This window comes from Carcharhinus amblyrhynchos, chromosome 8, assembly GCF_965287045.1.
Source record: "Carcharhinus amblyrhynchos chromosome 8, sCarAmb.v2.hapA, whole genome shotgun sequence".
Taxonomy (NCBI): domain Eukaryota; kingdom Metazoa; phylum Chordata; class Chondrichthyes; order Carcharhiniformes; family Carcharhinidae; genus Carcharhinus; species Carcharhinus amblyrhynchos.
The window spans coordinates 96,257,110-96,271,131 of NC_137331.1; the positions used below are offsets into that span (position 1 = coordinate 96,257,110).

At 41.4% G+C, this 14,022-nt stretch overlaps 1 protein-coding gene across 3 annotated transcripts in view; it reads left to right on the plus strand.

Annotated features, from left to right (window-relative positions):
• The window catches only part of map3k22 (mitogen-activated protein kinase kinase kinase 22), a 116,487-nt gene that overhangs the window by 67,732 nt on the left and 34,733 nt on the right, over positions 1-14,022 (plus strand). For all 3 annotated transcript variants that reach the window (XM_080194540.1, XM_080194543.1, XM_080194541.1), the window contains exons 8-10: positions 1,198-1,331; positions 2,728-2,801; positions 4,578-4,639. In XM_080194540.1, coding sequence (XP_080050666.1) covers positions 1,198-1,331; positions 2,728-2,801; positions 4,578-4,639 — 270 coding nt within the window. The remainder of the gene's footprint in view (positions 1-1,197; positions 1,332-2,727; positions 2,802-4,577; positions 4,640-14,022) is intronic.

Below are 14,022 nucleotides of genomic sequence, written 5' to 3' on the forward strand. Positions count from 1 at the left end.
TCCCTCCCAATTGGCCCTGTGGAGGTATCTAAACCACAGGGACTGGAGTGGCTCAAGAACATAAGAACATAAGAAATAGGAGCAGGAGTAGGCCATCTGGCCCTTTGAGCCTGCCCCGCCATTCAATAAGATCATGGCTGATCTGTCGTGGCTCAGTTCCACCTTCCCGCCCTCTCCCCATAACCCTTAATCCCCTCTCTTATCAAAAACCCATCAACCCCCGTCTTAAAAATATTTAGCGAGGCAGCCTCCACCACCTGAACGGGCAGAGAACTCCAGAGATTCACCACCCTTTGAGTGAAGAAGTTCCTCCTCAACTCCGTTCTAAACCTTCCCCCCTTTATCTTGAGGCTGTGCCCCCTAGTCCTACTGTCCTTTCTGAGCAGGAAGAGCCTCTCCACCTCTATCCTATCCATCCCATTCATCATCTTATACGTCTCAATGAGATCTCCCCTCATTAGATATGCAGGTTAGGTGGATTGACCATGCTAAATTGCTTTGTTGCGTCCAAAATGTGTAGGTTAGGTGGATTAGCCATGGTAAATGCGCAGGGTTCTGGGGATAGAGTGTGGGTGGGCCTGTGTAAGATGATCAGTGCAGATTTGATGGGCTGAATGGCCTCCTTCTGCACTAAAAGGATTTTATAGTTTTAAGGCAATTCACCACTACCACTTTCTCAAGGGCAATTAGGGATAAGCAATAGATGCTGGCCTAGCCAATGAAGCACAAATCCCACAAAATTATTTTCAAAAATCCAAAGCCTTTTGAGGAAAAATGTGTCAGATTTCTAGTGCCTTTTGTTTGAGGCAGACCTAGATGGTCTGCCCCTGACCTAAGTTTATACAAATTTGTCCTGGCTTCCCACACTAAAGAAAATAGATTTCCTTATCAACGCTCTTGAATTCACTTAGCAGTTTAAACACCTCAACCAGGTCACCCCTAAATCATTTCTACTCAGTGAACTATAAGCCACATTTATGAAGGCAGTTATCGTAATTTCATCCTTTACCTCCCATTATCATTCTGCTGTAAGTGTGCTACGCAGCAAACTCGATTCAGGCCCTATATTTAAGTGGGTAAGGAACATAAGTATCACTGAGGAGATCTTGTAAATAACTTTTTTTTTTGTTTGTTGTAAAAGTTTTTCATCAAAGCAAATAAACTCCTTTACTTTCTCATTTGTTCGATTTGCCACAGGTTCCTTGCACACAGGTCGTAGCTCACCTCCACCTGGGAGCGTTCCTGATGGGCAGCAGCAGTTTGCACGTCAAGGATCTTACGCCAGCATCCACAGTGAAGGAGAATTCATCCCAGAGACTTTAGAACAAAATGTAAGAGTCATTCTACCACACAAATCACAGCGTTACATGCAAATACCAGAGATATTTGTTTATATCTGGTGTAAGTACTTTTCTTGATGCAGTAGAATAATTGCATTCCTTATATACCTTTGACTTGAAGTAGTAAATGCTGGAAGTACACAGATCAGCCAGCATGGTCAAGAAAAAACATAAGTTAGCGTGTGAGTCTCTGAGGAAGGGATTTTGAAGAAATTTTGACTTTGGATGTTGATGTAGCCTTATTTCCATCCCCCCATTAGAAAGGGCTGTACACTATAACCATCATTGCAGGTGGATTGAAATAAAATTCATTTGCCAGAGTTTTTTGTGTGGTGGTCATGTGTAATAGATTACTCAGGAGTCCAACTTTTTTCTTCCCATTTATTTTTTATGGGTGTCATCACTTAAAAGGTAATTTGTTGCCCATCTTAATTGCCCTTGAACTAGGTGCTTGCTAGACCATTTCCGATTACGAGTTATGAGTTAACCACATTGTTGTGGATCTGAGAAAGGTGTAGATTAGACCAGGCAAAGATGGCATGTTTCTTCATCTCAGGACACTAAAGAACTGGATAGGTTTTTACAACAATCGACCATAGCTGCCATGGTCACCACCACTGAGACTAGTTTTCATTTTCAGATTTTATTTACTGCAAATTCCACCTGCTGACATGCTGGGATTGGAACCTATGTCCCCAGAGATTTAGCTTGGGTCTCTGGATTACTAGTCAAGTGACATTACCACCAAGCTTAATTCTACCCAGGTGCTGTGATAATTTTGCAGTCTGAAACTATGATTAGTGATGGTAGAGACTCCAACCTTCTTCCAGCACATGGCTGACCAAGAATCTCTCTCACTTTTACCACCTCCATTGGCTTGTGTTGGAAGAATTTTCACGTTGATGATCAAAGTGTTTGCCTGTGTTATGAATGCACCTCCCTTGTCCATCAATTCCTGGAGTGAGATTCGAACCCAGAACCTCTGACTCAGAGGCGAGGATGCACTATACCATAAGCCCTCTGTAGCTTGTGTATGCATGTCTCCAAAGAGCATGACAAGCGAGGTAATGTCTTCCACACAAATGAAGATGTTTTTGTTAGCTGGGTTACGTTACTATAGTTCCACTGTTTACAGAAACACCTTTGGGAAAATACAGCTCAAGCAAGGTAAAAATGTAACCATTGCATTGGCACTGAAAAATAATTTATAGATTTGCACAGCTGCAAGGTTGAAAGGCACACTGATTTTTATTTGAATTTTTTAAACCATTTATTCCCACCTGTATTTATAGTGTGGACGCAGATATTTTTAAATTTGTAGCTCTTCTGACAGCAATTTCACAAAGCTGGCTTTTATTTTCAAAGTTGACTATTCTTCTCACCACAGTTGTTGGATCCGTTCAGCAGTGCTGAAGCATCGCTGTCTGGAAGCTGTCAGTCACTGGACAGATCAATAGACAGGTAGGTACCTGCAACCATGGAAAACAAATTGAGTGTCACTATTGTTTGTATTGTTCATATTAGTTCAAATACTCAGGCAGGCCGTCCCTCATAACATGTTCTACACTGGAACATTTTGAAATTCGTTTGATTCTACCTGAATACCAACTTGATTTATATTATCTCCTCTCCAACACATCTCATTCAATCTTGCATTGTTCTGTACAAACTCCCCTTCCTGAGAAGAAAAAGTCTACGGCAGTGTATTTCTTAGTGCAATGTCCTGCAGCCAAGTGGCAAAATGTTTTGATGGGTCTGGCAAGCAAGATTTGGAATCCAAAGCATTGTTGCTTGAATGGCTGCTTTACTTCAAAGAAAGGTTATCTAGGGTGAATATTTCATTGAATTCCAACAATGTAGAAGAGGCCATTCGGCCCATTGATTCTGCAAAGACTATCTGACAGAGTATCTTACCCATATCCTCTCTCATGCTCTATTCCTGTAACTCCACACATTTACTGTAGCTTATTCATCTAATATACATCTCTTGGGACAACAAGGGGCAACTTAGCATGGCCAATTCACTTAACCTGCACATCTTTGGACTGATAGAAACAAAATTGGAGAAATGTACAGGTAGGTGTCCTAGAGGAGTAATGGTTGTTCATCTGTGATAAAGATTTTCCAATCACAACCATGATGAGAAGTAATTCCCAAGTGGAGACCAAATACCTTCCATTAGAGTGAAATAGAAAGTTTCATAGCGTGTCATCCTCAAGGCTGCTTCGCGGTGACACTAACTTAATACTGAATGATCCCTATTCCCCAACTTAGTTTGAAGTATTGTTGGATCCAGAAAGGCTGGGTAGTTGAAGAAAGGTAGAGCTATTCTTAATGTTGAATAAAGAAGATAATACCATAGCGCCAGCGAACCGGGTTTGATTCCTGTTTTGGGTCCCTGTCTGTGTGGAATTTGCATGTGCTCCCCATGTCTGTGTGGGTTTCCTTAGGGTGCTTCAGTTTCTTCCCACAATCATTGAAAGATGTGCTGGTTAGGTGCATTGGCCATGCTAAATACTGTCTGTGTACCCGAACAGGTGCTGCAGTTGACGTCTAGGGGATTTTCACAGTAACTTCATTGTAGTGTTAATGTAAGCCTACATGTGACTAATAATAAATAAACTTTAAAAAAACTTAAAAACTTGTAAGCCTATCCCACCCATCAGGAGACGTTGACTTACAACATGCCACAATTCCATAGGAACTGGTAGCCACCACCAAAGGGCCTTCCTCAAATGGGAGCCAAAGCAATGAGTATCGATTGGGGGTGTGAGTGTGTGTGGGGGGATCACAGCTGAGTCCAAATTTATCCCCATATGACTTTCCAGTAGGGTTCACTGCATGGGAACAAACAGCAGAAAGCCTGGATGAAATTTTTTTCTCTTTCACTCTGTCCCTTGACATTTCTGAAGTTTCCTCCCCCTCCATTTCCTAATCTTGTGCTGCAAAAGTCTGAAATAATAAACAGGCAGATAAATACCTGGTTGCTGTATATAATGAGATAGTAAACGTGTTTTTGAGCAAATCCTTTGCAATACATTTAAATGAATTTGTCAATCCACTTTTGATGTCACTACATAGTGCCCAGATGAATTATGAATTCTTACTAAAGGTTCAAAAACATTAATATTTCATTTTTAAAACTCAATTTACAGTAATACTTAAAGATTTGAAATGTCATCTTTTGATTTCTAACTAGTTTGGTGTCTTTACATGTTTTATTTTCAAATTTCACAGCCCATCTTTCACACAGCCTGGAGTTGCGAAGAGTTACCTTGAGGAATGCTTCAACTTTAAAGGTAAGAATTTCATATCGAATACCTGCTAATTCTGTGTGTTTCTAAAAACCAGGATGGATATTTGGAAATAGGCAATCGATACCTTATCTTAGGAAAGGGTGAGAATAATGAAAACTCTGGAGTCATTCAAGAGACAGTTGGATGCTGTGCTGGTGGGAAGGAAGTTTTTTTTATTTGATTTGATTTATTATGGTCACATGTATTGGTCTGCAATGAAAAGTATTGTTTCTTGCACTATGTAGACAAAGCATACTGTTCATAGAGAAGGAAAGGAGAGGATGTAGAATATAGTGTTACAGTTATAGCTAGATGTAGAGAAAGTTAAATAAGGTAGGTCCATTCAAAAATTTGATGGCAGCAGGGAGAAGCTGTCCTAGAGTTGGTATGTTGGTGACTTTAGACTTTTGTACCATTTTCTTGATGTAAGAAGGTGGAAAATAGTATGTCCGGAGTATATGAGGTCCTTGGTTTGTTGGCTGCTTTTCTGAGGTGGCGGGAAATATAGACATTGTCAATGGATGGGAGGCTGGTTTGTGTGATGGACTGGGCTTTGTTCATGACCCTTTGTAGTTTCTTGAGGTCGCCCAAGAAACTACAAAGACAGTTTGAAGAAAGGATGCTTTCTATGGGGAATCAGATGGACTGAAGAACATTCATAATTCAGATTATCAGAGTAAAGAACATGAAGAGAATATGGTAGAGATAGAAAGTAATTTGCCAGAAGTAACGTTGGTGGCCCACATGCAATATTTTTTGTTTCATGGTGAGACTGTTTATGACTGGTAGCATCTTGAAGAACAATGATGAGTCTCAACTGAGACATGACAAGATGAGAATAAACGTATTAGCTCTGGGTAACAAATAAGAATAGAAGCCTATTAACATTCAGTTTTATTGTAATTCATTCATGGTATGTGAGCATTGGGGGTCTAGGCCAATATTTGTTGCCCAAATCTAACTGTCTTCAAGAATGTGTGACGGACTGCTTTCTTGAAAACCTGCAGCTCAAGAAAGAGGAGGTGATGGTTAGGAATTTGCAGCATTGATCTGGATGTGCCATTGTCATAGCTGATATCCAGTGGGTTTTATTCTTCTTTGATCTTCCTATGACAGTTAATCGTGCTGAGTGGTTTGTAAGGCCATTTCAGAATGCAGCTGAGAGTTAACCACATTGAAGTAGGTGTGCAATTACATGAAGGCCAGACCGGAAGAGATAACAGATTGCTTTCCCTAAAAAATGTTAATGAATCCGATAGGTTTTTTAATCAATCTGTTTTTTTTAATGGTCAAATTACTGATATTAGATTTTTATGCAAATTTATTTTAATTAAATTTAATGTTGGGACTTGATCTCATGTCTCCAGAGCATTAGCCTAGGCCTCTGGATTATTAGTCCATTACATTATTTTTTTTTAATGCTACTGTTCCCTATAATAGGAGGGTGGAACTGACTGAGACAAGGGTGAAATATGACTTTTGACATATTGGTTAACTGTGGTTAATCTCAAATCCAGTCAAAACCTCACTTGATGTCCATATCTGAAAATTTGGTCATTGGATTGTCACCAAGAGCAGGAACCCTGTGCTTTCTTAACCTTTCCTAAACTGAAAAAAGTGTGCCACCGAGACTGACCCAATGGACATACCAATTGATACCAATAAACAGCACGGACTAGGGATTAAAGCTCGAACTTCCTATTCTGTTTGCTTGAAAACAGTGCATGCACGCACCAAGCTACGAGTCTTAATGTGGGAATATCTGGTGAAGACAGGAACAGCTGTGATGATCCCCTCCTATTGATAGTCAAATAACCCACTGACACTGACCATCCAGACTTAGACATGAGGAGTAAAGTGGGCAAGGTATTAGAAAGATTCTAATGCCTGGGGAACTGTATCTCAGCGGGGATACACCACACTGGTTGGGACTGGAGAAAGTGGGATAAACATTTCGACAGATGGAATTCAGATTAAATAATTGTTTCACAGGAAAAGCTTTGTGTTTTGTAACTCCTTATACCAAGGAGAACGCAGCCCAAGAATTAGTAAATTAGTGGCGACAACTGAGTCAGTATGAGTTCTCATGCGTGCAGATCAGATTGGCAGAAAGGTAAGTACTCAATTTTATCTGACACAAATAAATCAGAATAACCACTTACAATTAACTAGCATATTCAAAATGGAAAATAGCCCAAGACTCTAAGCAGCTGGCAACATAACCTGAGCAGGAATAGAATGAAACATGACTTTTTGCACACTCATTGCTGCCCAATTTTATTTTCAGACAATTAACCTTGAATTGAGGAAATAAAACTAGACTAGAGGGAATAGTCATTTTTATTCCCTTCCATTACATCAGGCATCTTGGCTGAAACATATACCAACAGAAGTACATTGCGTAAAATTTGATTTTAACCTGGTATAAATTAATTGTAAATAACATTAGTGGAAAATAATGCCAGAGACAGGCAAGTGAGAATATTTACCCTCATGCTCTTGAGTTAGTTGTCTTGAAGCGTCTGGTAATAGTGCATTCCATTGCAATGAGGTTTGGCTAGTTCCAGAGCAGCTGCTCAGTTTGAAATCAAACTGGTGAGGCAACCAGTAAATCTTAATGTTGGTTCCAAATTGTACTAATGTGAACTGATGAATCTTGCCCTTTACGTACACAGACCAAGTATTCGTTTCTGTTTTCAATTCAGATCATAAGATTATCCTAGCAAACCACATTTTAGCAATGAACATAAAATTGCTCATTAATAAGTATGTCTGAAAGCTTAAACGCCAAAACTGATCATTTAAAAACTTGTTCCTTACTTCATGGGTGTGTTGCTCTATTGTGTGTTGTTGTGATGATAACTTCATGGACCACTAACTGTCAAGAAAACAAAAGAGGTAGTCATCGACTTCAGGAAGCATAGTGGAGGGCCTGCCCCTGTCTACATCAATGGGGTCGAAGTAGGAATGATTGAGAGCTTCTAATTTTTAGGCGTCCAGATTACCAACAACCTGTTCTGGTCCCTCCATGCCGACTCTACGGTTAGGAAAGCCCACCAATGCCTCTACTTTCTCAGGAGACAAAGGAAATTTGGCATGTCCGCTACAACTCTTGCCGACCTTTACAGATGCACCATAGCATTCTTTCTGGTTGTATCACAGCTTGGTATGGCTCCTGCTCTGTCCAAGACCGCAATAAACTACAAAGGATCATGATTGAAGCCCAATTCATCACACATACCAGCCTCTCATCCATTGACATTGTCTATACTTCCCGCTGCCTGAGAAAAGCAACCTATCAAGGACTCCACACACTAAGGACATACTCTCTTCCACATTCTTCCATCCGGAAAAAGATATAAAAGTGTGAGATCTCATACCAACTGACTCGAGAACAGTTTCTTTCCTACCACCATCAGACTTTTGAATCAACCCAACTCGCATTAAGTTGATCTTCCTCTACACCCGAGCTATGACTGTAACACTACATTCTGTACTCTCTCCTTTCCTTCCCTATGTGTATATGCTTTGTCAATATGATGCCCAAGAAACAATACTTTTCACTGTATACTAATACATGTGACAATAATAAATCAAATCATTGTTTGATGTAGATATGTGACATAAGAACATAAGAAATAGGTGCAGGAGTAGGCCATCTAGCCCTTCGAGCCTGCCCCGCCATTCAATAAGATCATGGCTGATCTGTCGTGGCTCAGTTCCACATTCCCGCCCTCTCCCCATAACCCTTAATCCCCTCGCTTATCAAAAACCCATCAACCCGTGTCTTAAAAATATTTAGCGAGGCAGCCTCTATCACTTCAACGGGCAGAGAATTCCAGAGATTCACTACCCTTTGAGTGAAGAAGTTCCTCCTCAACTCCGTTCTAAACCGCCCCCCCTTTATCTTGAAGCTATGCCCCCTAGTCCTACTGTCCTTTCTGAGCGGGAAGAGTCTCTCCACCTCTATCCTATCCATCCCATTCATCATCTTATATGTCTCAATGAGATCTCCCCTCATTCTTCTAAACTCTAACGAGTACAAGCCTAGTTTATTCAGCCTCTCCTCATAGCTCAACCCCCTCAACTCCGGCATCAGCCTAGTAAACCTCCTCTGCACTCCCTCCAAGGCCAAAATATCCTTGCGTAAGTGCGGCGACCAAAACTGCACACAGTACTCCAGCTGCGGCCTCACCAATGCCCTATACAGCCGCAGCAAGACCTCCCTACTTTTATATTCAATCCCCCTCGCTATGAAGGCCAGCATCCCATTAGCCTTCCTGACCACCTGCTGCACCTGCAGGCTGGGTTTTTGCGACTCATGCACAAGGACCTCGAGGTCCCTCTGCACCGTCGCCTGCTGCAGTTTTTCGCCACGTAAGTAATAGTCCTTCCTACCATTATTCCTACCAAAGTGGACCACCTCGCACTTGCCAACATTAAATTCCATTTGCCAGTTCCTGGCCCATTCGCCCAGCCTATCTAGATCCTTCTGCAGACTCTCCACACCCTCCGCACAATTTGCCGTTCCTCAAGCTTTTGAAAACATATCCTACGTACATACTGCCTCCCCTTGATATAAGGAGAGGCAGTAACATAATGGAATTATCACTGGATTAGTGAACTTGAGACCCAGAATAATGCTTTGGGCACCTAGGTTTGAATCCCACCATGGCAGATGAGGAAATTTGAATTCAATAAAAATCTGAAATTAAATGTTTAATGATGACCATGAAACTATTGTCAATTGCTGTACAAAACCCAGCTGGCCCATTATGTCACAAATCTGCCGTCCTTACCTGGTCTGGCCTATATATGATTCCAGACCCACAGCAATGTGGTTGACTCTCAAATGCCCTCTGAAATGGAGGACAATTAGGGATGGACAATAAGCATTGGCCTAGCCAGTGATACCCACATCTCATAAAAAATAAAGTACAGGCCGTTTGTCTTGGTTTCATGTACTTTGTGTTACAATCCCAATAATTTACTACTGAACAGGAAAGTCCCAGAATGCAACCATGGCTCAAAAGACCGTAACGTTTACTTGTTTTCGCCTGGAAGGATTTCCTTCCTTAAAGGACATTAATGAACCAGCTGGGTTTCGTACAGCAATTGACAATAGTTTCATGGTCATCATTAGACATTTAATTCCAGATTTTTATTGAATTCAAATTTCATCATCTGCCATGGTGGGATTCAAACCTAGGTGCCCAAAGCATTATTCTGGGTCTCAAGTTCACTAGCTCAGTGATAATTCCACTATGTTAGTGTCTCTCCTTATACCATGGGGAGGCAGTATATATGTAGGATATGCTTTGAAAAGCTTGAAGAGCTGATGCAGGAACAGAATGCAGTACAGGCAATAGATAGATCGCATATCTACATTGGGGGGTTGGATAACAATGATTTGATTTATTATTGTCACATGTATTAGTATACAGTGAAAAGTGTTGTTTCTTGGGCATCATACTGACAAAGCATATACACATAGGGAAGGAAAGGAGAGAGTACAGAATGTAGTGTTACAGTCTTAGCTCGGGTGTAGAGAAAGATCATCTTAATGCAAGGTAGGTTGATTCAAAAGTCTGATGGTGGTAGGAAAGAAATTGTTCTTGGACGGAAACAGAATCACAGGACTGCTTTTAACAGCAGAAAAAAAAATTAAACGTGACTATAACATAATACTTCTTTACTTCCACTTATCTTCACAAATGTATGCAGACCTTAAGAAAAATTCAGGTTACAAAAAATATCTCATGCTATAATGTTCTCAACAAATACACAGACTCTGTAAACCAATTAGCCAATTTTGTTCAGATATACCCCACTCTGAAATCAAGTGGCAGATGCCACCTATTCTAACATCTGTGGAATTTTCCTCAAGTTTGCCCAGATAATTATTACACTGTGAACTCAACTGCCCTTACTGTACTCCGGCTTCTTCCCAAGTGCTTCCCAGACTCTACTCTCAAAAAGGCATGTGTTGAAATCTGCTTCCAAACAATGCTTTCCTCAGCTAGTGGAGATGGCCAGGATGGGGCTCAGTGGTGGTTTCACTGGTGAGTGGGCCTATATTTCAGTGATGGTGTTTGCATTGAGATGATGGCCGCCATTATGAGTGCATTGTGGACAATGATCTAGGCTCCTTGGCATAGATGTTTGATGATCGTTTTAATGAACTACGAACATCCTAAAGAGGATAGATGAAGCGGAGAAGAGAATCCTCTCAATGGAGAGGGCAGTTTCCTCGGTGAAAGCTCACCTTTAGTTCTTGGAAATCCTACTTCATAGTTTGCTGTACAACCTGACTGACTTGGGGAGATGGAGACAGAGAAGGAATATCTATGTGCCCAGGATCTCAAAGTGCTGGGGATGAATTCCTTCCGGAGTTTGAGAATTGGCTACCATACTTTCACAATCTTGATTTGAGGGTTGGGTGTCTCGGGATTGGTGAAGCACATTATATCCGGTCTTTAAGGCTTGAGCTCAGTTATAGACTCTGACCTTTGGGCTTATTTTGTCTTGTCCTCGGTGTTCATTGATAGCTGGACGTGTCAGCTCCTTGCCACTTGCCAGGGCCTGGACTTTTCTTTGCCGGGGCTTCCGGCGAATGCATGGTGGAAGTGCAGAGGCTTTGGTGAAACTCTGGATGGATCCTGGATGTTGTTTGATGATCCTGTCATGGATTTGGCCTTGTCAAGCTCAGTAGATGGTTATGTTATCCTGTGATCAATAATCCTAAACTTTATTTCCTTGAAGTAATAATCTTGATTTTGTGAGCCCAAAGGCATTTGTCGCCTATAACCCTGTTATATTGTGAAAACCAGGATTGTCTTTTTTTTTTGGTGCAATTTGCCCATTCGTGTGCTGTGATGATGGAATGAGAGAAGACATGGTTTAATTGTTTGTGGGTCTCCTTTCCACTGGGGAGTATGCTGAGTTGATTGTATGATATGAGGGTTGTGCAGTATTTCCCTGCGTTTTTTCTTTTAGGTGCCTATGTTTTGTATTTTTGCATTTCCACTGGGGATATAACATTTAGTTCCTTTCACTTTACTTCTTAGATAAAATGAGTAGTGCTGCGGCAGGGTGGCTGGTGGGTGGTTTGCTACAGAGGCGGCTGGTATAGCCTCATAAGTCCTCATTATAGGTAAGGGAAATCCCCTGTTAGATACTTTGGGGTCACAATTTACTTTTGGATTTTTGTATCATGGGTTTAAGGAATCATGCTGAAAAAGTACAGGCAGATCATGTATCCTGGAAAAGACTGGACCCTTTCTTTGTCGTTGGCACCTCTGGTGTTGTGGGGTAATTATGTTCTGCTGTACGCCTGGGCGTAGCCTTTGATGTCTAACCTTGCTGGGTTGATCTATTTTGGTTTGGCTATGCAGGTGTTGGCAGTGGATTTTTGATTGCTTGATTCAAGGAGGTAATATTATCAGGTTGTTGGTGTTTCTCTGGTGAAAGGAAACTGGTTGAATCTCGATGATAGTGGCACTTAAATAGCACTTTTGGGATACCTACAGAAAGGGGTAGTTTGTTTTATCCAATTATAGGAGTTATGTGCGAATCCTAGGCTTGTTGGCCCTTTTAGGGTGTTGCTGAGCTGGTTAGGGCAGTAGTGGCTGTATTTATCTGGGTCTGGTGGAGGATATGTTGGATGGGAGAGTAGCCTGCCCTCCTCCAAGATGTTCCCTTTTGGGGGCTTCTAAACTGCTCTCTATCTCTCCTGAGACTTGATTCCCCCTAGGGATGTAGTGCTGCAGGTCCAGAGTGCAAGTCTGGGGGCTTTGGTTCAGCATTTTTGGAGCGTCTCTTTGGTTGGAGGTTAGGCTGGTTGGATGAGTATGTTGCATCCTCCAAGTGGTCTTATGTGGAGACTTCCAGTCTGTCTGCCTTCTAGGTTTGGGCTCCCCTGAGGGATCAGTATCCTGTTCCTTGTGAGATTGTGCGGTTCTGTTATTGGTATTTTTTCTGCAGAGGTTTATAAAGAAAAGCCAAGCCTGACATCTGTTGAAAAATTCCTGATGCTCCTCTGTCTGGGGCTTCCTTTCCTCATCTGGCGGGAGGTGGGTTGTTGATACAAGCTGTAGTTTGTTATTGTTAATCCTGGCGGTTTCCTTTGTCTTGTTGGGAAAAAGAGGGTGGTACTTCTCCCCAAGATATCCTGTTGATGGGTGTCTTGATGATTCGTCTTTTCCTTGTTAGTGGGATTTCCTTGGTGGAAAATGGTTTTAGTTGTCCAGTGATGGGGAGCCTGATCAGTGCCTCTGATATGGTTGGAGAGGAGGGAGGTTTGTAATGTTGTGAGACTCGAGGAAGTGCACAATTCCTTGGTTTACTGGTTCCTGTAAACGAGAGCGTACATTGGTATGCCACAGCCTGTATCGATGGAGGTATCCTGAGGTTTCCCTTTTTTTGGCTTACCCTTTCATTGGTAAGAGTTGTGAAATGTAGAATTAGGCCCCAGAAATTCTGCCTCTGTTACCGTGTGGAGCTGGGTGTGCATCAGAGGGCCATGTGCTCATGATTGTATCCAGTTATCCTGAGATTCCTCCACTCTTTTTTGTATCCTTCCTTTATCTGTACCGGGGGTAACACCAACTACAACAGTTGCAATGATTGATAATTGGAATCATTTATATGAATACTTGCTGTTTTTTTCTGTATGTTTATGTAGAATAATGACCACTTTCTACAGTAGTAGGTTTTGGGATTAGTTGCATTTTGTGGCAAATGGAAAATTGCTAATAAAAATGCTGTTTAAAAAAAAAGAAAATAAGGCACTGCTGCTTTAAGTGCAGGAGTTGCACACGTGATGGGGTTAGAACAATCTACTGATAGTCCCTGATCCCCGAGGGATGGGAGAACATTTCCCAAATTCAGCTTCCTTGGCTCTACTATAACACAGGCCAAACATTTGAAAGTGGAAATATGAGAACTGCGTGTGAAAGACACCCTGCTGATAAGATTACAACATTGAACTAAATTTGCAGAGCCTTGCATTCCTAAACACCCACATGTAACCAAGAGGCACAAAATGTTGAGCAAATAGTTATTATTTTCACAGCCCCCTACTTCCTCCTTGTGCATCCCCATTTTTAGGCCATCTGTTGATAACTGTGATTAGTATCAATCAGGGCCAGACTAATTTATGGTAATTGAGGATGTCCAATTCTAATGCAAATAATTTTGAGAGTTATACCAACTCTTTGGATTTTGAATTCCACCCATTCTAAGAAATCAGTGGATTTGGTCCTAATATAAAGAGAATCAACTCAAATGTTACCTGAATTTGCATAGGATATGCAGTACAGAAAGAGGCCATTCAGCACAGAAACACACCATTCGGCATAGCTAGTCCATGCCAGTGTTTTAAGCTC